At 42.0% G+C, this 20,746-nt stretch overlaps 1 protein-coding gene across 2 annotated transcripts; it reads right to left on the bottom strand.

Moving 5' to 3' along the window:
- Positions 1-16,697: 16,697 nt before the first annotated feature.
- On the bottom strand, positions 16,698-20,276 carry rbm8a (RNA binding motif protein 8A). Of its 2 annotated transcripts, none has more exons than XM_079227466.1 (6): positions 20,155-20,276; positions 19,546-19,605; positions 19,350-19,427; positions 19,067-19,203; positions 17,387-17,523; positions 16,698-17,103 (listed from the first exon to the last, which is right to left on the bottom strand). In XM_079227466.1, the coding sequence occupies exons 1-6, from the start codon at positions 20,219-20,221 to the stop codon at positions 17,055-17,057; spliced, it is 528 nt and encodes a 175-aa protein (XP_079083592.1). In that variant the 5' UTR covers positions 20,222-20,276; the 3' UTR covers positions 16,698-17,054. The 2 variants fall into 2 exon arrangements, with proteins under 2 accessions (XP_079083592.1, XP_079083593.1); XM_079227467.1 differs by having other exon boundaries at positions 20,161-20,230.
- Positions 20,277-20,746: the final 470 nt, after the last annotated feature.

Here is a 20,746-nt window from a genome sequence, read left to right as displayed (position 1 = left end):
AGGAGAGGCGCAGATATCGGTACAAAAAGGTTTTTTCTCAGCCTACAGAGTATTTCCAGAGCGTTCTCTGCAAAGGAATCCGGCATTCGGCAGCCTCCTCTGCAGGTACTTCTAACGTTCTTGTCAATTCTGCTATATTCAGGTCGACTGATCTTTCACACACACGACAACTTAGAGATGGGAGACTGTGGCGAGTTAACCCTTTTAAACCACGGGGGTATCAAAACCGACTTAAGATGCCATTCAGACTTACACAGAGGTGTGGGTTAGAGTTAAACCGTGTTCTGACCGGTAATAGCACTGCATCAAAAAACACCAGGGGTGTGTTGGAGTGAGCGTGTTGCTATAGGTACCAAAAGATGTAACACGAATCAGTCCAGTTTATTATCACACTCAAAAAGAGATGTTCATACTCCTCGAAGGCAGGATTTTACAATAAAAATAAAAAAAGGTCAAATGAGAAGGATTTTACCTAAAAGAGACAACAATAAAATCATAGAAAAATAATCCCTTTCAATTATCACTTATGACCCACTGGAAGCGTGCGGCGGTGTTTGGATCCTCAGAGTCCCCGACCTCTGCCTGAATTTTCTTTTTTTGCTGCATTCGGGCGTCAACCTCAATAACAAACATGGCGACCAGGTGCCAGATCATGAGCGCGTAAGCATGTGTTCAAGAACGAGTAACCAAAAATTGTGGACCAAGTGTAGAACACCGCAAATATAGTGAGGCGATAGGCGCCAAGCGGCGAGCACACTGAGCCTAACCGCGGTTCTGCTGTCTTTGAGCCTGGGAGAAGGGGACGGATTTTAATGCTATGTTTACAAATCAAAACCGATAAATCCAAAGAAAGTTATATAGTCGAAAATAGTTTTCTCCTCTGGATTAATAAACAGTATAACTGGAAAATGCGGCATAGGGAGACGCTATAAAAGGGCTGTAAAGTGCCATTCAGACTCATTACATTGGGCGGAGGCAGGTATCTCTACGGCCAATAAAAGAGGAAAAATATGTAATTTTGACCCCGGGATGAACTGTTCCTTTACGGTTATTAACAAATAAAACAGTTAACCGTTCCCACTTTGTAGAAAAAAATTGAAAGACAGAGAATACAGAGTTAGACCGAGCAGAGAGCATTGCTGCAGAAGTAAAACTGTAACTAACCGTTTGTATGTAATGATATTCTATGTAGTTTGTTTGAACAGTGACAAATATGAACCTCGGGTGTAGGATATGACAACAAGGCATTGACACCAGACATATAGGAATGTGCTCAATAAAAGCAGCTGGTGTGACACAGTAAACCTGCATCATACATGATTTTATGATATTCAAGAGATTATGGTAACACACTTATGTTGATTTGGTGCCGTTTCCAACTTGGATATAGAAGAAAAAACGCTTATAAAAACATCAGAATGTTTTTAAAAGAATTATAAGAAAATGTCAAATCAATGTGAACATCCAACATGGAAGCGAGGCTGTAAAATCAGCACAGTACCAGTGATAATCTGTATGATTATTGGTAGAATGGCTTGAACAGAATCAATCCTCTGGCCAGACTTTAAGATGCTGTGTGAGTGTGTGTGTGTGTACTGTTTGTTTGCTTATGAACAGCCCATGAAAAGGTAATTTATTGGTTTGATTAGTCTGAGAAACACTGTTATTTGGCGTGTTGACTACAAATACTGGCATTGACAACACAAGGCACTGTGAGAAGGGTGATAAATGTGAGGGGCTGAACAGAAAGTACCAACACAGACCAACAAAAGGCTGGCTGTTGTCACTCTGGGCCTGTAACAGCAGCCTTTGCTGTGAACCCACTCTAATGCGTTTGATATAACGTCACATGGCTCTCCTTCAAACACAAAAACCTTTTGAAACAGGGCCAGTATCCTCACAGATTATGCCCCAAAAAATCTCTGATGTGACACCAAAATATCATAAATTGACTGATCTTTCAAAAAAATGGAAGCACATCTGTGTATTTATACCGAAGTCAGATTAACCTGCATGAGTCAAGGGCTGTAAAGGAAGGTTGTTGCTATGTATCTTGGTTATGTTTACTTCCAACGTTGTGAAACTTTTTGTTTTTTGTTTTTTAAATTGGTGGAATAAAGCAAAACAAAAGGCAGACTTAACAATGCTGGATGTGTCAGAACGTACACTCATTAAAGGCAGAACAGTAAAACTAGTTGGACATCAAACAACAGTGAAGGCGTGGGAGACTACAAGTTTGACGAGTTAAATAATTGCAAGATAAATTGTGGGGTGTGTGTTTTGCAAAAGTATATTAAAGATTATCACGTGGTTTGCAGGGCGTAGCGTTCGTAAATAGTTTTTTTCTCAAAAAGGTTTGTGGAATCAGCGGTGCAGCCGATGTTATGATGCCGTCCAAAAATATATACATATATTCTCATTTGATGGCCAACATGTTTAATTTCGCAACCCGCTAAATAAAATTAAAAAATCGATACAAGAAAGCCCCTGTGTGTGTATTACTGACTAACATTAACAGCGCTGCTGCCAACGTGGGGCAGTCAGTGATTTGTGTCTGGGATGGCTGAGCTTTTGTCTGGCAGGAGGGCTTACGTAACAGGAGCTGCTGACAACACGTGGGTGCTGAGCTGTGGGCCGGGAGAATGGCCTGGATCACCGAGGGAGACAGAGAGGTCACCAAAGCCCACTGCGTCAGCCCTCGGTGGGCTGAGAGGGTCAATTTACCGCCGGGACCAGGGACACAAGTTTGTTTTGCTCACCCTGAGAGCATTAAAGAAAGAAGAAAAAAAGAGGACACATTTTTCATACTCTATGGAATGCATGCCCTACGAGATGTTGGCTTCCAGGAATGAGACGGTATCAGGTTTTATCACGGGTCACGATAAAAAAAAAAAAAACATGAAAAATGTATGGAATTATCATGCAGGCCAAGAAAGAATATGCTGCCCATGTTGTTTTTATTTTATTGATCCATTATTTATGCAAATTTATGAAAAATATGTAAAGCGCTAGACATATTTGTTTCTTATTCCAGTATGTTTTAGTACAATTTAAAAACATATTTTGATGATTATCGGGATAATATCGTGAATTGATATTATTTTGGCTAGGATCATTGTGACAGGGTATTTCCATATCGTCCCATGCCTATATAACCTACATCTACACCAGAATAGACAGCAGAGTGCATCCATAATGAGCAGCCGAACTGAGCCCGACAGAACAGAAAAATTCAAACTATACGACACGGCTTAAAACGGCAATTTCTTCCCAAAGACGCAAGTTGGTGAGAAAGAGAGAAAAACAACAGGCCTCATTGTTAAAGAGCTATGTCACCAATCAGTCATACAAAAACAAGACATTTTTAGATGTGACCTGCAAAAAAAAGCTTGTGTGGTTCCAGAAATCTGAATCACAGGCCACATTACTGTGCTTTCTGTTTTCAGAAAAACACTGTCAATTTAGCCGACACGAAAACCACAAGAAATTTGCACATTTACCCTAATTTACCCTGCTGCCGTTACTCCCAAACCCTTTTATTTATATTGCTCTGTTATTTATTGAAAACATGCCATAACCCCTGACTAATAATAAGCACTGTGGGCAGCAGTTCTTGTCTATGTTGTTTACATGGTCTCAGACCGGATTTAGTAGTGTTGGTTCCACGTGTCGTTATCAGCCATTACCCACTGTTCACAGCAACCCAAGATAAGGAACATAAGAGAAATAGGCAGACAATACAATGTAACACACACACACACACACACACACACACACACACACACACACACACACACACACACACACACACACACACACACACACACACACACACACACACACTAGTGCGCCGAATGCTTCGTCATGCTTCACTGTGTATGTTACTCATGTAAGGTCGCTCAATATGACATGACCTATGACAACGCATACGTTGTTGAAGCGGCGCTGTGGTAACCTACATTTCAATGACACAAACCAATATATTGGATCCATAACCAGCGTGAACATTTTCTAATTTTCTAAAGATCTGCTACACAATTCATTTGGCCATACAAATTGGATCTTTACGTGCATTATTAAACAAGCGAAAACTGATTTTCTTTGGGACACTTGGGGTTGTTTAAACAACGTCAACCTGTCATCAGCTTTGAAGTCGATAGAGCCAACGTTCTAGGCAACAGTTACTGGGGAAAATTATCATTCATCATATCATTCATTATCATTCATCTGGAGTCATGCTTGTGTCCACAAGATAGATGTAGGTCCAATATTCACACTTTTTACTCCTTTTGAATTTCCCACCAACTCTCGAGGGAAATTATCGGGCTGTTTAGCCGCTAAATGCTCCATGATGTTCCCAAGCTAGTCTCTCATTTTGTCGGCCCCATTATGAGAGCAGAGAGAGTGAACTAAAACCGTTAAGAGATTTTGTCTGCTGCACAAACCTCGGACTCCAAATCTTGCGTATTGAATTTTGGCGTTACACTATTATATACATGATGCCTTTTACAGCACATGACTAGTCAGCTAACCTTCCTAGAGCAGGTCGCCGAGAATGAGGGAAACAGGGGTCATGGAGTGTCACGTGTTTATAGGGGATGATACACCTCTTCATGTTTGGCTCACTGGGGTTATATTTATTATGTGAAACATGAGCTTTGCTTTAGAAATTAAGCGGGAGAAAGGAGCTGAGGTCAAAGAACAAGAGGAGTACAGTGCACCGGAAAAAGGTACTTAAACATCACCCAGAGCCGGACAATTGTTTTTCCAACAGCACTGCTTGTGGTGAGAAATGTTTCCCAAATGAGGCCGACTGAGTCGCTACGTTTCCCTTTAATGGTCCGGACATGATGCATGACCACGGCTATAAATGCGTCCGATCTATTTTAGTTCAATCACTAATAAAACGTTCCTGTGATCTCAACAAATGCAACACACCCTCTCAGCCCCACATGAGTAATGAGATAAAGGGCACAAAGCAAGCAAACAGGGGAGGGCAATGTGGCTGGTGTAGCACTAGTGATAAGTGTGGCCGCAGAGCTCCGCCTATGGTCTGGATTGATGGCGAGGTGGAAAGCAAAACCTTTGCAAGAACAATGAGTACTGACAGCTAGAGCTGGACCAATGTGTGGACAGATATTACATATATATTGTGTCAAATGTCCCCAAATGATGAACTAGAAATTGCTGTACAGATGTGGCAAAGTAACTCAGCAACAGTGTCTCGATTACATAGTTTGTTAGCGAGAGAGCACTGACAAGTTGACTTTCCAACTATAAAACGTCCTGCTTAGTGAGCATCTATCTCAAAATTCATTGAAAAACAAATCTAAGGGGAATCAAATCAAGAATATTTGTTACTGTTATGTCCTGCTAAAATAATGAATGATCTGCCGATATTATCGGCATCTGATTTTTTTACTCTGAAACGTCAACTTAAAAATACATTTTAAAAGCTGTATACGTTGGGCTTTCCTGACAGCTAAGGAGGGGCATTTGGAGAGACACAAATCTCCACATGATTGATGCACATTAGTCTCGATCAGCCTAATGTTATCTGAGTTGGCAGTCTAAGTGCTCTAAATGTCTGCGATAGGCGTAGCGTCTGGTCTCTTTAAAACCACAGACACGTGCATAAAAACTTGTGGGAGTGAACGCAGCAGTCGCTTCCTTGTTAAGTCGCTTTCTCGGTGAGTCAAAGCTCCAACAGCAGTGGCTTGGTTCGCCGTGAACAATCACAATAAACACCTCACTACTTAAGAAAACCAGAAGAGGAAGAAAAACAAAAAGGTGTGGTGAGATGGCTGTCCTTCAGCTGTCTTTATCTGAGGAGTGCTGTAATCTGGTTACTGACTGAGCCTACACGACTCATTACATAACAGTGAGAGCTACAGCTGGACAGGAGGCTGATCGCCGCCTGGCTAAGGAACGCAGGGGAAACCAAGCCCTTTACCCAGTTCTTCCAAAGTTTCTCTCAGCTGAACTGAGACAAAGGCAACTCTGTTCATGCACCAAGCAACATGAATCTCTGCTATAGTATTGTGCCAGTCCCTCATGTCATGTAATGCAAATGGGTTTAAAAAACCCTACAGCCTTGGACCAAAAAATAAATAGAAAAATGCACAACAGAGCATAGCAATGCAAAGTGTTTGCTTGGTTTAGCGTAACATAATTCTATAGGGATGGGCAATGCTTTCTTTACTCACAATGTTGTAGTTGTCCTGACAAATAAACCCACAGATGTTATGGCATCTAAGTGAAAAGGCAGGCAATATCTCAGCCAATTTTTGTCATTTTCTGCAACATCAGTCGTCTTCAAGGGCAACTGGATGCATCACATAGAACCGCGTGACGTCGGCGCATTCATTTCCAAGGGATTGCATAATGCCAAAGCATATGATGAGCATTGTATTGTAAATACCCCCTCTGGCTTATACAGGCAGCTGCAGACAGAGAGAGAGAGAGAGAGAGAGAGAGAGAGAGAGAGAGAGAGAGAGAGAGAGAGAGAGAGAGAGAGAGAGAGATTTGCGTAGCAAAGCGAGTCACTGCTCTTCCTCTTTTCTCAATGTCAAAGTAAATACGGTTATTAGGCTCCTAATATAATAAGTAATATGGTAATCATAGAGGAGAAAAAACACAAAGGTTCACCTTTCGGTAAAAAGCAAAGAACACAAAACGTGAAGATTCTGCAAGCTCCCTGTTCTGTTTGCAAACTGCCGCCTCACTAATTCTCCGCGCTGAGCAGATGTGCTTGACCAGTCCCGAGGGAGGGGACTGACGTTCAGTTTCTGCCGGTTTACATCTCGGAAATCAATACGGTAAATTGGAGTGTGACCATTTCCCTGGACAAAAGGGAAATATGCTAGTAAGCTGGTCATTTGAGAAAAATCAATACAACCCACTGAGGGAAAACAGAACATCCTCAGAGCCGCTGTTGAAATGTGAATTATAGAAACTAGTGGGCCGTTCTAAGTCCATTAGCAAAAACAAATAAAAAATGCTTCATGTGAATCCAAGAAAGCTTTTGTCTTTAATAGAGCAAAGAACCCGATGCAGCTGCAGCGAGGACCGGTTATCTTCTTTCCAAATAAGGACATTAATTATCTTTCACCACTTCAGCCTCAGACTACGCTGTAAGTGTTCAAGCTAACCAAGAACGTACAAACAAGGGGGAAATAAAAAAAAAAGTAGGAAGGGATCAGCCTCCCTATAAGGAAACAAAAACCTGTTTCAGTAGATTCCTTAATCAGGTATGTTGTTATGACTATAATGGATAACATTTTTTTGCAGTGGGAAACATGTAGCATGCAATCTGAAGGCTTTGCCACCAGCTGTGGGCATCTGTGTGTAATGTGTAAGACAACACCAGTCTGAATGCACACACAGCTGATGTCAGAGATTCCACACCATGCCTGCCCTCTGAGGCCATGCCACTCGAGCCGGTCCAGTCCAAAAGCTGTCCAGTCATCACACAAAAATTTGCCAAGTCTAACTTCCCTGTCGAGGCCTCCCGGTCTCGCTCGCTGGCTCAGAAACATCCAAACCTGATCCATGTGAACTCAGCAACCAGCCTTTTCTCTCTCTAAGAGAGCTCGAGGCAAAATAAGGTGAGGTAAACAAGATCTACTTACAGATCATGAATCTGACCTTGGGTTTTATTGTTTGGCGTGTCTCTTGCCCAAATATGTTGACCTCAGGTTGCAGTGGCTTTAAACTTTGTGACTGAGCCACTGCAACTGAATAACATTCATCTGATCTAAACATGCAACACAAGTAATAAGAAAGTAATATTCATAGTGGTTTGGCTTATTATTATTACTATTGTTCATTTGTAGACTACCGATCAGATACCAGATTCCCTCTCTTACATCTATTGTATATCGCTGTGAAAACATCTGTATTTATTTTGAGTTTCTCGCCCAAACTAAATTTGACACGATTACATTTAAACAAATCATTATAATTTAACTTCTCCTCCCGGTCTCGCTGTCTGGCTCAGAAACATCCAATATAAAAAATGTACTGAATGGCGCTTTAACTTGTAACATGGAACTCAATGGAATCGCCGTTTACAGCCGTTAGCTTCGTCATTTAGCCAAGCAGGACCGGGCTGCCTCTCGCCTGCTAACAGAAAGCTTTAACCGGTGCCGATTTTAATGCAAATTTGTTGTTCAGAATGTTGCATTATAGGGGAAGAAATAGGGCACACAGGGGTGTTTAGTTTGCACATGTTCAGTCCCGATCGGGCAGGATGTAGTGACATTTGTCGTCGTTCCTGTGTAGCGTAAATGAGCTGACAATCAATACGATAACATAATAACGCAACGATGCAAAGCCTCGCTTACTGGCTGATACTCGAGCCGGCATTCTGGGCTGTATCGCAGTCATTTCAATTAATTGGTATACAATTTTACATCTTTATTGTTCAGAAGGACGCGGCCCCTTAATGCCCATTAGGCACAAGACTGCTATCTCCGCGTATCTCTCCCTGCATCTAGACCAGAGAAATGACGACTGTGTGAGCACAACTGCAGAAACAGACGCATGCAGAGAATAGCCACCTAATCTCTGAGTTGCTAGAATTAGAGCAAGCTCCTGTTTGAGATGGTCTAAAAATAATCTCCTCATAATCACAGTTTGAACATAGAAACACTGCACCGTGCAGGGCTCATAAACAACCAACATTTGAGCACTGTCAGATTAAAAAAACGCCTCGGTGAACGCCTTATGCCTTAACTAAAGATAATCATATATTGGTGGCATCCTGTGCTTTCTCAAAGCATGACACCCAAGTCTGCACCCAGTTCAGGCTGGACTTTTAATGACAAAAAGATAATGATAATGAGGCCGCTCTGTTCTGAACACAGAAAATAGAGTTAGGGCGGGCACCCGTTGACAGGACAGACAGGATGTGCACATAGGGTTCCAGATGACATAATAAAAAAAAATTATTAGGTGGCACGGCGTAAATTTGGATCAGGAAATGGGACATGGCGTCAGACAACAACCTAGTCAGTGAGTACATGCAAGTGCTTCACAGTGGTCCCCTTCACTGGACTTATATTCACTGTGGCAACGTAATCAGACAGCCAGCTGAAATGGGTATTAGCTTCTGAGCACAAGTGTTTATCAAAGTGTCTGAGAGCTGATCTCATGGTGTAGCAGAGGGTTCACATAGTTCGCTGAAATGCGGCACAGCATGCCAACACCTCGGAAGACAAACTAAGTTTAGTCGAGAGGAAAAAACAACTGTTGTGGAATTGAATTTTAAGAGAAAACTTTATCTCACCATTAGAGGTCTACTTCCCCATCTGGATGGAGTAGAAGCAACAACTTTGTGTTCAACAACTAAACACACACATTTCCCTCGGAAAACAGGAAGTGTCTCCTTGAAGAGCAGCTTGTGGTTTAGTCCCAATGATTCAGGCTTACGGTAGCTTTAGTATTATCACATGTATTTTATGTAAGATATCTCGGTTCACACTAACTAAATGACAAATCTGTTCTTGTAAAACACCGGAGTAGTGGTCGGACTTGAGTTTAACGTGCTACCATGCCATTTTGAACATGCACAGAAAATATCTCGACAGTCATTGTGATCAGAATTTGATCTACATCTTGCTGTAAGCCCTCACTTTATTCCATTCCTTACTATCTGTCTGTTGTGGTGGTTCATTAGGAAGTCTATTAAAGCTGGCCTCAGATGTTCGAGTGGGTGCCCGGGGCATGTCACTGCAGTCAGGCCCAGTAATCACCACTCAAGGAGCGTAATTAACAGCCGCATGAGGCGGGCTGCTGCGGAGAGGGCTATAGGGGACAATAAGTGGCATTCCCACATTCCACTCGGAGACAACATGACATAACAGTGTCGGTGTGGCCGACACCTGGAACAGCAGAAAATTAAATGAAAGTATTTGATCGTTGAAATGAGTGAAGGGAAGTGGAAGCGAATCTGTTATCAACGCACAGCCGTTTTAGAGGCGTGCTCAAAAAGAAAACCCAAAACAAGATGGTAAAGTGCGACTGCTGCAAAGAGCACCCTGTGCAGAAGGGTTGTTCGCACAGAGGTAGATGGTTAAATTGCTTCGCTCTGTGAACATTATGTGTTGGTTTCAGTGTTCCAGAATGCTGCCAACCTAAACTCCAGACTCCGTGGGTGAGAAGTCCTCGTTCAGCCCTGGCGGCCTCTTTATTGATTTCTAGCCTTTGTGAAGAAACACAAGCCTCCGCATCCATCGGAGCACTGCACGCCTATTTATTAACAAAGGGTGGGGGTGGGATTCAACCTTGAACTAAAGAAATGTGTGATATGACTCGGCAATAATAACTAAGATGATTAAACGAATCAAAATGGGTTAATAATGCAAATACTCAAGGACTCCAACTCGGGCAAATATAAAAACGATAGTGCCGCCTTGAAGCCAGGTACTTAAGTTAAAACAGCGTGATTTATGATGAAGGGAAAACAACTGCAAGTTCTATAACAAAGAGTCTTCCGTTTAGATTTGAAAAACTTTTCTTCTTTTTTTTTTTTAACACAGACAAGCATCCGTATCTTATTCTTAACCAAATAATTAAAAAATGTAGGAATGCAATTTATCAACCTGACTAACCAGATGGTTTGTTACACAGAACCATCTGAGAATGAGTCATTGGAAACTATTTGGGAAAGGGCAAACACTTGCAAAAAAAAAATGTAAATACTTGGCAGGTGATTGGATGAACCATCTGTCAATCAAACTCTTGAAGAGCCAGTCGGAAGAAGAACAAAATTGAGATAAAAGTCTGCAGTGTCGTTTTTGTTTTCTGCTCTTACTTCCATGAAGAAATACTTTCCAGTTCCGATATAACCGACGCTGATGCAGCATCTATGACAACCTCTTCAGGAGCCGCCACCGTTGACTAACAGTTGGCTCTCGTCGTCGTCACATACACTCCTGACATGTAGCTCCTCACAGAACGCTCATTGGTCCGATCAACGGCCTCCGGGACGTAAATGCATTACTTAAAGCCTGACTAGATGGTTTTGCAAGTGATATGCAATCCCACGATTCTCGCGAGAATCTAGGTGCTTTGCAGGGTAAGCGATTAAAAAGCAATTAAAAAGAAAACACATATAAATAAATAAATCTTAGCAGTTTGTAAATGTTGGGCAGGCCAGCTTTATAAAATATAAAGACACATAAGATCTAGAGCGGGGAAATTACCTCTCGCATTGTTCTTGGGTATATTCATCGATTAAACTAATACGCTGGTAACAAATGTCTCCGGGTTGTCAATGATGCCAAAATATCCTCTTTGCTTAGTGTACAAACAATGAGATTATTATTACATAATTAACATTTAGAAGGCAGGCCAGACAACTGCTGCTTTAGTTTGCATCTTAACCCTTGAGGAATACGAGACATTTCCTAGACATCAACCCAAGAACCTTCGGCTGTGCCGTTTTAGAATGAACTTTCATTTGCTCCACTTCTGCAAAACAAAATGAGACGTCTGTAAGAGAGACAGTGGCCTGGGAAAAAGCCTCACCATTAGACACAAAATGGAGCTAGGGCTTGCATCTCGATACTGATTCAAATGTTCAAGATCTGCCCCCTCCCACTAAATCAGCCTGAATGTGAAGCCAACCAAGCTAGTTCTTAAGCCAGTGGCTAAACAGGCACCAGCCTCTGCAGGCGAGCAGCACTAATGCTCATGTGAATCCCCACGTGCTGCAGGCCAGGCCCAGTACGCAGCAGGGCGACTTCACGTCACTCCCCGTGTGATGTCATCGTGGGTGACAGGCTCCTCATCAGGGCCGTGTGTGGGATTACTCCCGCTGTCCTGGATCAACGGGGCAGGGCGGGAGGGACCGATTGCTTCCCGTCTGCACAGGAAACTACAAATCTCACAATTCACCTGCTATTGGCCCAATGTTCTGAAATAAACATTACCCATGAGACAAATGTTGACATACTTTGCCTGGGGACTTTATCGCCCGGCACTTTGAGAAGTAGCAGGAAAAGCCAACCGTCCTGTGGACTCTCGGTTGGTTTTCAAATCCATCACCTATGGTCTCCCGACTCCTGAGAGGTTTTGCCAACAGCACATTGACACACAAATTACATAAATAAAGCTACCATATCATGTGCCATATCATTAATGATAATTTCGGTTCCGTTTTTAAGTGATAACAATGTTTAATTACATGACATCGGGGATATTGTTGATTTACTTTATGACTACATAATATTGCTGCTAAGATAGTGATTCAGAAAGTGTGAAAGGGGTTTGGATGTGAAAGTCAGGTCTACAACAGACCATAGCAAAATGTAGGCAATGGGGAAAGCAGAGGATGGAAAAAGAGAGCGATATAACAAACTTATATTACCAGAATTCACAAAATGTAAGTACAAAGAGATCCAGAATGTATGTGAAGAGAGCATGCAAACAACCAACAATACTTAATATTGTTCAGGATTGATTTAATCAAAAACATTGTCATCTCTGAACTACCCTGCAACATCAGGATATTATTTATCACCCTGCTGCAGATGCACTGATCAAGAACGGCACAACTTATTTAACACAAGAGAGAAAGTCTTCATATACTGTGACGGTATACAGCAATGCTGACAAATAGCACAGGGGAAAGGCAGCAGCAGTCACAAGCAGCGGTGTGACAAAAAGACGATGGAAAATACTGCTGGCTGGCATGAAATGTCAAACACTAAACCTTTGCAGCCCCGTTCGCTATGGTAAGTCATTCACTTTAAAACGTGAGCCCTTTTTAAAATAAAATATTGATGTATTCAAACAGCTGTATCTGTATGTACCTAAATTTCCCACAAGACAGATACAACGGTGAGGTTTTCACAGGCGGCAACTAGACTCACCAAACATCCGTTCCCCACCCTGCACTGCATGTGGAGGAGGAAAACAGTGAAGAAGAGTAGGAAGTAACCGATACAGCGAGCTCTCATTACCACAGCATCTCTTGTGGGAGTGGCGTCTCATGCCATATGGGATTATGGCTGCTCAGTCGGTGCCACAAAGCTACACCTTTTCTCATATTCTCACTCCACCCCACTTTACAGTCCCTTCTACGATCATAATAACTGTGTGAATTCTCTAGCCCACATGTAATCCCAAAGCATTCGGTGTGGGCGCACTGTCCGCAACACGTCGTTCAAAGTCAAGCAGCTGCAGGCACCACAGGTAGATGTCTCATTTCTGAGTCTCTCCGCCCTAACAGAAACAGCCCTGGGCACTGGCTGGTTGCTGTCTCACAAGACTGGCAGGCTACCAGCCATGCCGGGGAGGGTTGGGCTCCAAAGAGTTTTTTTTTTTTTTTACGAGTCGATGTCTGGACACAGAGGCCTCCCAGAGACAAGCCACCTATTGATCCCTGTGGCACTGTGGGGACTGAAGGTAGTTTTCCCTTTCGTATTGCCGTTCCGGTCTTTTTCCAACCGTGCTTCGTCTTAACAATGATGCAAGAAGCTCAGTGTCCTAAAAGAAGTTAGAGCCGAGACCCACTTTGTTGCCTGTTCTGGGCTGAAAGAGTGTGCAGCGCTGCAAAACTGAGTGGAACATGTTCATTTGACACAAAAGTTGTGCGTTTGTCCTACTAACCTGAAGAAGCACTCATCTATTTACTTATTAATCTGACCGTGTTTGAGCGATCCCACGGGAATACCCCACCATGGCCCGGCTCGGAAAACCGACACTGGATCTCTGGCGCACGCCCGCCCCACAGATACACACTTTGGTGAGCAGCTGTTTGGGGGAGACCGGCGAGAGACTCATTTAAATTTTCATGCCCTGCGCGCTGCTGAAGCAGCACAGTCCCGCCTGTGAAACACTATATACACACATACACACCAAGGCAGTCACAACAGCCACAGCCATCCGGCACATTAACAGTTAACAAGATCCATGTTAAAGATATTACTGATATAGGAGAGAGAGATAGAGAGAGAGAGCGTTAAGAGAGTAACACAAAACCTCAGAGAGAAGTAACACTCCAGATGAAACATGTTTACCAAGTTTAACCAACTGCCTAATTTGTGAAGCTATACTCTCTAAGACTTGCTCATTGCTGTTCTACCCTCCATTCTAACTTTGCTGAGTCACATCAAAACAGTGTGTCAATAATCCTATTGCCACCGGTTCGAGCAATTTTGCCACTTTATGACGTCGGCTCAAAGACAAACCGTTGTCCACAGGCATTACAAGTGCCCACATTAAAGATAACAGTGAAAACATTGTAACATTCTACTACTGAAATGCTTCTTTGAATAGGGTTGGAGATCTCTGTATGACAAGCTGCAAATTGCAAGCCACACATTTTTATTTGGAGTGCCAAAATGTTTATGTTTTTATTTTTAAGACAACCAAAGTGCCGTCTAGTTATGTGATGCCGGGTTGCAGGGTGCGAATGGATCTCTCTGCTGGCTGTTTAGTGCACCGGCCGATGATTCAAGCACTCACAAAGCAGTACCCATCTTCTCCGTCGCTTTACTTGCAAAGTAGAAAAAGTAATAAAAAAAAAAAAAAATTTCCTTTTACACCATCCCAGTTTGGAATATGAACTGCATGAGGAAGGATGCTAAAACCTACTTAAGACACTTGCCCGAGGTGCTCCCTGTCCCTGTGGTGCTGTGTGCATCAATGTGTTCCTTCAAGTGTTGAGGACTTGCATAATAAATGCCGACAGTGACACACACACACACACACACAAAACATGGCTGATTACTTGCATAGGTAGAGCAGCAAAACCCTCCCAGCCATGTTTACTAGCATTAAGTCATGAGTTCATCCTGCTTTCATTGCTACTGAGCAACAGTCGTCTTTGCCAGACAGGCGGTCGTTTCTCATGTGTGTGTGTGTGTGTGTGTGTCGCATTTCAAACGTTGAAAAGAATCGAGTTCAAGTGGGTGCATTTCATTTTCCCCTCCGACATCAACCTATTTTGCGTGGATTTTCCTACCTATGTTTCCATCAGGACTGATTTTTTTTTTTAAAGCAACATAAGAGTCCCTGTTTGCCAAAAGAACAGACTTGTACCCGAGTCCTACTTTTCATGTCGGCCGTCTGTCCTGGTGTCCCGGCAAACAAAAGAGCCCACACATGCAAGAGCTGAATAATTCAGGGCAAAGTGTAACGCAACCCTCTTTCATCGCAGGATTTGTGAGGGAAATGACTGCAAAATAACCCAAGTCCTGGTTTCGAAAAGGAGCACGGAGCTGTGAACCGAATGAACCAGCTCGGTGCAGTTAGTCACACATATCTTGCAGCAGGGTTTTGGGAAGAAATGATCTCGCGCTGTTGACTCGATTAGCCACTTGACGTTAGCTTGATGAAACCAGTCTTTTTTTGGTTAGAAGTTAGGAATTGCCAGCTGGTGAAAGGAGTTTTCTCCACAATTCTTCCCCTAAACTAATGCTGCAAGTGAACGTCACACACGCATCGTTAAAAAGGAAAACCGGGGATCGGATAATCTGAATCGTGACTGCAAGCTTTTTGAAAAGCTAGCTGAATACAATTTAAGTAAATTCTTCTACGTTCCGTAACAGATACAAGCTTGAATATAGAAGTGATCTCCCCATTAACACAACTTTAAAAATAGCTATGTTTAACCTGTATGTAAACCCAACGCAAGTTGACATCTTAAAAAAAAAAAAAGAGCTAACGTTATGTTCAGCGACCACTTCTGAGTATGTAACGCTAGATATAACAGATGCATATCAATGCTACCGGTGATGGCTTGTCCTAAGTGTTGCATCTGAGCCAGCCATTTATGGCTATTCTTTGACACAAACATATCAAAGAACAATACACATGCTTACATAAACGCATTTGAGGCGTTCAAACGCGTGGGGCTCGTGCACAGTTTACACTCACCGTAGTAACTTTAATTTCACCCATCAGTCGTAATTTCCCCTCTCGTCCTTTTTGTGAAACAGTCGTACGTGTGCATGAATTAACATTGCAAAGAAGTGTTTATTATGTTTCAGTAAGTAGACCGAGTCGTAACGTTTGGCTAGCAAGTGGCTACTACGAGCTAATCATCAGCTAACGGCGGCTAACATTAGTATCCCTTCACAGCTCACCTTCAACGGCCTCGCAGACGTTTTTGTCATCGTCCCATTTAGTTTACCGGCAAGTGTCAGCTTGTGGACACCGTACACGTTTCCGAGGCAAACAATTCTCAACTTTTTAGCATCTCCATTAGTGGAACTACGCGTTAAATCCCAAACATGACCACCGCCGACAAAGTAATTTCTCTACCACTTACAACAACAACGTCAACCTAAGGGTTGAGCACGCCCCTCTCAGGGAGAGCCAGCCAATCAGAGGAAAGAGTCGATTTCATTGACGTCGTTGAGAACCAATGGGCATCCACGGGTTCTTTGACTGATGTTCTCCGATAGAATAAACACCGAATGAGAAGGGCAGAGTGCAAAGCATTCGCTTGCCAATTGGCTGCAGGAAAAAATAAAGGGCAAGGGGTTTTGTCCAAGTAGCCTATGAGTGTGGCACTCAGAGTCCAGAGTGACAGGTGCTTTGGAGTTGACAAAATAGCTGGGGCAGCACCGTCGCCTGGGTGAGGTCATCTAGGATGACGTGTACTCTACGTCATTAGCACAGCTAAATAAAAACACAACAGTGCACACAAGAACCTTTAAGACAAGTTTAATCCCCCCCCCCTCCCCGAGTATTATAAAAAAACAAAATGCACATTGAGAAAAACAAAACATTTTTTTTAGGGCAACCATAAACAATGCATCGCGTACAAGTTGTTGTTGAAAGTAAGTCACAGTTACACTGACGGAGCTGAATGGATATTCATCTTTTGCACTTTGATGTAGCATAAGCAATTTACAATAAACTGACAATATTGCCGTCAGGTCAATTGCTTCTTGTTATTCATCTTTCCATATCCGAATATTTTAAATTGCACAACTAGATGGCATACAACTCAAAAATATCGAACAAAAAGAGGAGCGGATTATAAACTGCCTGACAAAGTGACAGACACCCCGACAAGCCAATGACCACTGCTGTACTCAACGCCGCCTCCTGTCCGGGCTTCTGCTGCGTCTCCGCCCGCCAGTTCTGAAAATAAAAAAATAATAATAATAAAAAAAAAAAAAAAAAATATATTAAGTGGTGTGCCCTTATATAAAAAATATATATTTTTTTAATTTAGATTACACATCGCTTTTATCTCGATATCTTAAATAGCTACATTGTCAACTCGGCAAACACCATGGGCTGGGCAATATACTGTAACTTGTTTAAGTATTAAGAAAAAAATACAGAGTGACAAAGTGCAATGAAGTCCCTGAAGTTACTGTTTCCGTAGCCAAACACACAGACACACATATATCACCCTCACCTCCTCTTGTTCTTGGGGGGCCCTCTGACAAATCCCCAGTCAACACTGATAGGCTGACCCATCATGTCCTGAGCATTGAGCCCTTCCATGGCTGCCTGGGCCTCTTTGTAGGTCTCGTACTCCACCAGTGCATATCCCTGGGAACAATCATCAGAACAGCATGTGAGTTATTGGACATCACTGCTTGAGGATTTGGAAGCATTTTACAATTCAAAGTTACAACAGCACAAAACAGGGATCAATCCTACACTCTTCAGGCAGCTCATCATGAGGGCCTTGCTGAAACAAGTGTTTGATCACTGGGGAAACATTTTAAACTTGGCAAAAAAGCCGGCTACTACTATACACTTTATGTCTCTAAAGCATTTAAAAGATTATCTTCAGACAGCCTGTGATGGACATCCTCTAGACTTCACATTTTTATGTTGTTCTTATTTTTATATACAAAACAAGACTGCCACCTTGTGGCTTGGAGGAAAGTTGAAGAGAACGGAGCATTAAACAGCAAAAAACAAAAACAAAAAGCTGATAACTTCAAATTTTGTTTTTCTTGGCACATCAGTATGTTTTCTAGTTGTACTAGCTAAAAATTAGACTTATACAGTAGTTAATATACGACATGGCGAAATGTTGCGTCGCAAAAAGCAGTGAAAACATAGTTTACGGGTAAATATAAAGCATATTTAAATACAGTAATAAATATCTGCTTTACAAAAGGAGGAGTCAGGTTTTTGTTTTTTTAAACACACAATCAGAAGTGCAAATTCATTTGTATGTTCATGCATAGAGAAGAATCAGAGAAACTATTATTCTATACTGTGCATGTAGAGCCATTATAAAGCATCAACTGTGTATAATTGATTATTATGTCTTTAATATTTTTCAAGCGGGGAAAGGCTGACTCGCATAAATAAACTCTACATCGTCGATTATGTCGACTAATCGTTGCAGCCCTACTGCGCAGCATGCATGAATGTTGTCCAATACAACATATCAAGTGTCTTATTAAGGTAGTTAGTCCAAATGTTTTTTTGAGGTTGTTCCTTTATAGCAAATGTTAAGAGTTGCACATGCTACAAATTGCGAGCTTTATGTATTTTTCTGTCACACGGACGTGTGTGTGACCGGTGAGAAAATTAGCAGTTTCATCTCTACTATTGATGACTGTTAAAATGACGTCAGAGTTTCTTTGCATATAGAGCGAGGGACTGAGAGACAATCACAAATGGTCACTCAAGACCCATTCTATTGACAGGTGTGAACTGACAAATTTGGTGGTCACCACTTGTGATCGTATCACCTAATATGCATGTTAATGTAAGATTATCACCGTATTTTCAGCCAAAACCGTTTGGCTTATTGGATGGCATTCTGTTAAACAAGTTAGTTGTGCAAACATTTGCAGGGAGCTCTTGATTAAAAAAAAAAAAAAAAAAAGTAGTTTCTATCTTTTTCAATTTTAAAGTTAGATGCAAAAACAACATGATTTCCCCCTAATGGTCAGCTAATTGAATCAGTCCTCTTAGATAATTTAGCTGAAGGGAAGAGGTTGTGTGCAAAACCAGCTACTAAAATGTTAATCTGTGTCAATAAAAAAATATAAAATCAGTAACATGTGCATTGATTCAATGTGAACATATCTTGCATGACATGCCAATGCTGCATGGGTATCTGTCTCACCTTGAGGTAGCCCGTTCTGCGGTCAAGGTTGAGATGCAGGTTCTTGATTTCTCCAAACTCTGAAAACTTATCATGGATGTCTTCCTCTGTCGCCTCTTCGTGTACACCTGTCACAAACAGGATCCAGCCCTCCACAGCTGCAACAAGACAAAGACAACAAAAAGGTGTGAGGGCCGAACGAAAAAACAAACAGCACTTTTGTAAATAAACTAATGACAAGTTATGCTGCACATTATTGCCCAAAGTTATTTAGACCTTTACTTCTTTCTTTTGCAACACTTACATCTTTGGGGGCCTGGCTCGTCTCCGTCTTGCTCCACAGTATCATAGTCCTCTTTGATTCTGGACCTAGCTCCTTCCTCTGGAAACAGCAACACAGAAAAACATAAAATACTGCTGAAGAGCATTACAACAACAACTTTATTAAAATATACAGGAGATAACAATAAAACGTGAACCCAAAAACAGTTATAACTCACCTGAACCAAAACCTCGTCCTTTCCTTTTCTTGGCCTTCTCCTTTAACTTGTGGATGCTCTCTGTGGAAGAACAGTCGAATCTATTTAAAATCGATTCACACCACCAGCGTGAACGTTACACACTCTGCAAGTTTCACAACAGTCACGTTATTACTCTTCATAGACTAAACTGTGGATGGGGTTTCTGTGGTCAACGTTAGGGTACAACTAAAACTTAAGTGTTATCTTAACTAATGCATCGTAACGTTAGTTAGCCGTTAGCTGGAGCCTGAAAGAGCGCGCTAACGGCGGCTAACAAGCTACTTTGCAGCTTCACGTGTGTAAACCACGCCCGTAATAAATGGAAATACATTTAAAGTAACTTGTAATGTAAAAAAGGGACCTCGGTAGTTTGCAACAAACAAGACCTGCATATCTCATATCGGTTAAAGGAGCTTTGAATTAACGATTTTAGCTTAACGTTAGCTTGCTAGCTAGTCTCAGGCCTGCTACCACGCACTCGGCGTTCACAGTCGCGGCCATTTTAACATAGACCTCGACATTTACACGTTCTTTGAACGCCGGAGTCGTGAAGCATTTGCCGCCAGTGGGTCTATATATTAGTATTACCATCACCATCTTCATCCATAGGAAAATCCTCGCCTCCCGCTTCGTGAAGATCCAACACGTCCGCCATGATGCCCGTATAGTGTCGTGTGTGTAAGTGGCTGGACGACGCAACGTACGTACGCAAAAAGAAGAAGAACCAACGGGTTGGCGGATGCTGCCAGGTTACGCCTTCTCCTTCTTTGAGGTTTATTGGCGCTTGGCGAATTTGCGCATTACCGCCACCTGCTGGTACGTGGCCAGCCAGCCTTGGATTTTTTTTGTTATTTTTGTTACTTGGACAATAACTTTTATTTCACACCATCTAATAAGGCAAACCTGTGTAGAGATATGCAAAGGACACACACACACACACATGGCATACCACATCATATCTAAAGACTCATATTTATTAGTTAATACAGTCTTACACAAAATAGTTAAATATTAGCTTCACCTCAACAAACTACAACAGTAAAATCTGCTTTTACATTATGCATGAGTATTAATAATTAAAAATGCTAATAATATATAATAGTATATCGCAGTAAATTTGTCTGCATTGTGTCCCTTTATGATTAAGTAATTTAAGTACATTCACAAATACTGGTAGGTC

The sequence above is a fragment of the Taurulus bubalis genome (assembly GCF_910589615.1).
Source record: "Taurulus bubalis genome assembly, chromosome: 12".
Classification (NCBI taxonomy): Eukaryota; Metazoa; Chordata; class Actinopteri; order Perciformes; family Cottidae; genus Taurulus; species Taurulus bubalis.
This window is presented reverse-complemented; position numbering and strand designations above follow the sequence as displayed.

Bases quoted from the DNA above. Each gene is read 5' to 3' on its own strand.
- rbm8a (XM_079227466.1), bottom strand. From the start codon at position 20,221: ATGGCGGACGTGTTGGATCTTCACGAAGCGGGAGGCGAGGATTTTCCT. The intron at 19,606-20,154 runs GTAATACTAATA...GTTCTTCCACAG, and splicing joins TATGGATGAAGATGGTGATG to AGAGCATCCACAAGTTAAAG. The intron at 19,204-19,349 runs GTAAGTGTTGCA...GTCTTGTTGCAG, and splicing joins CGAGCCAGGCCCCCAAAGAT to CTGTGGAGGGCTGGATCCTG.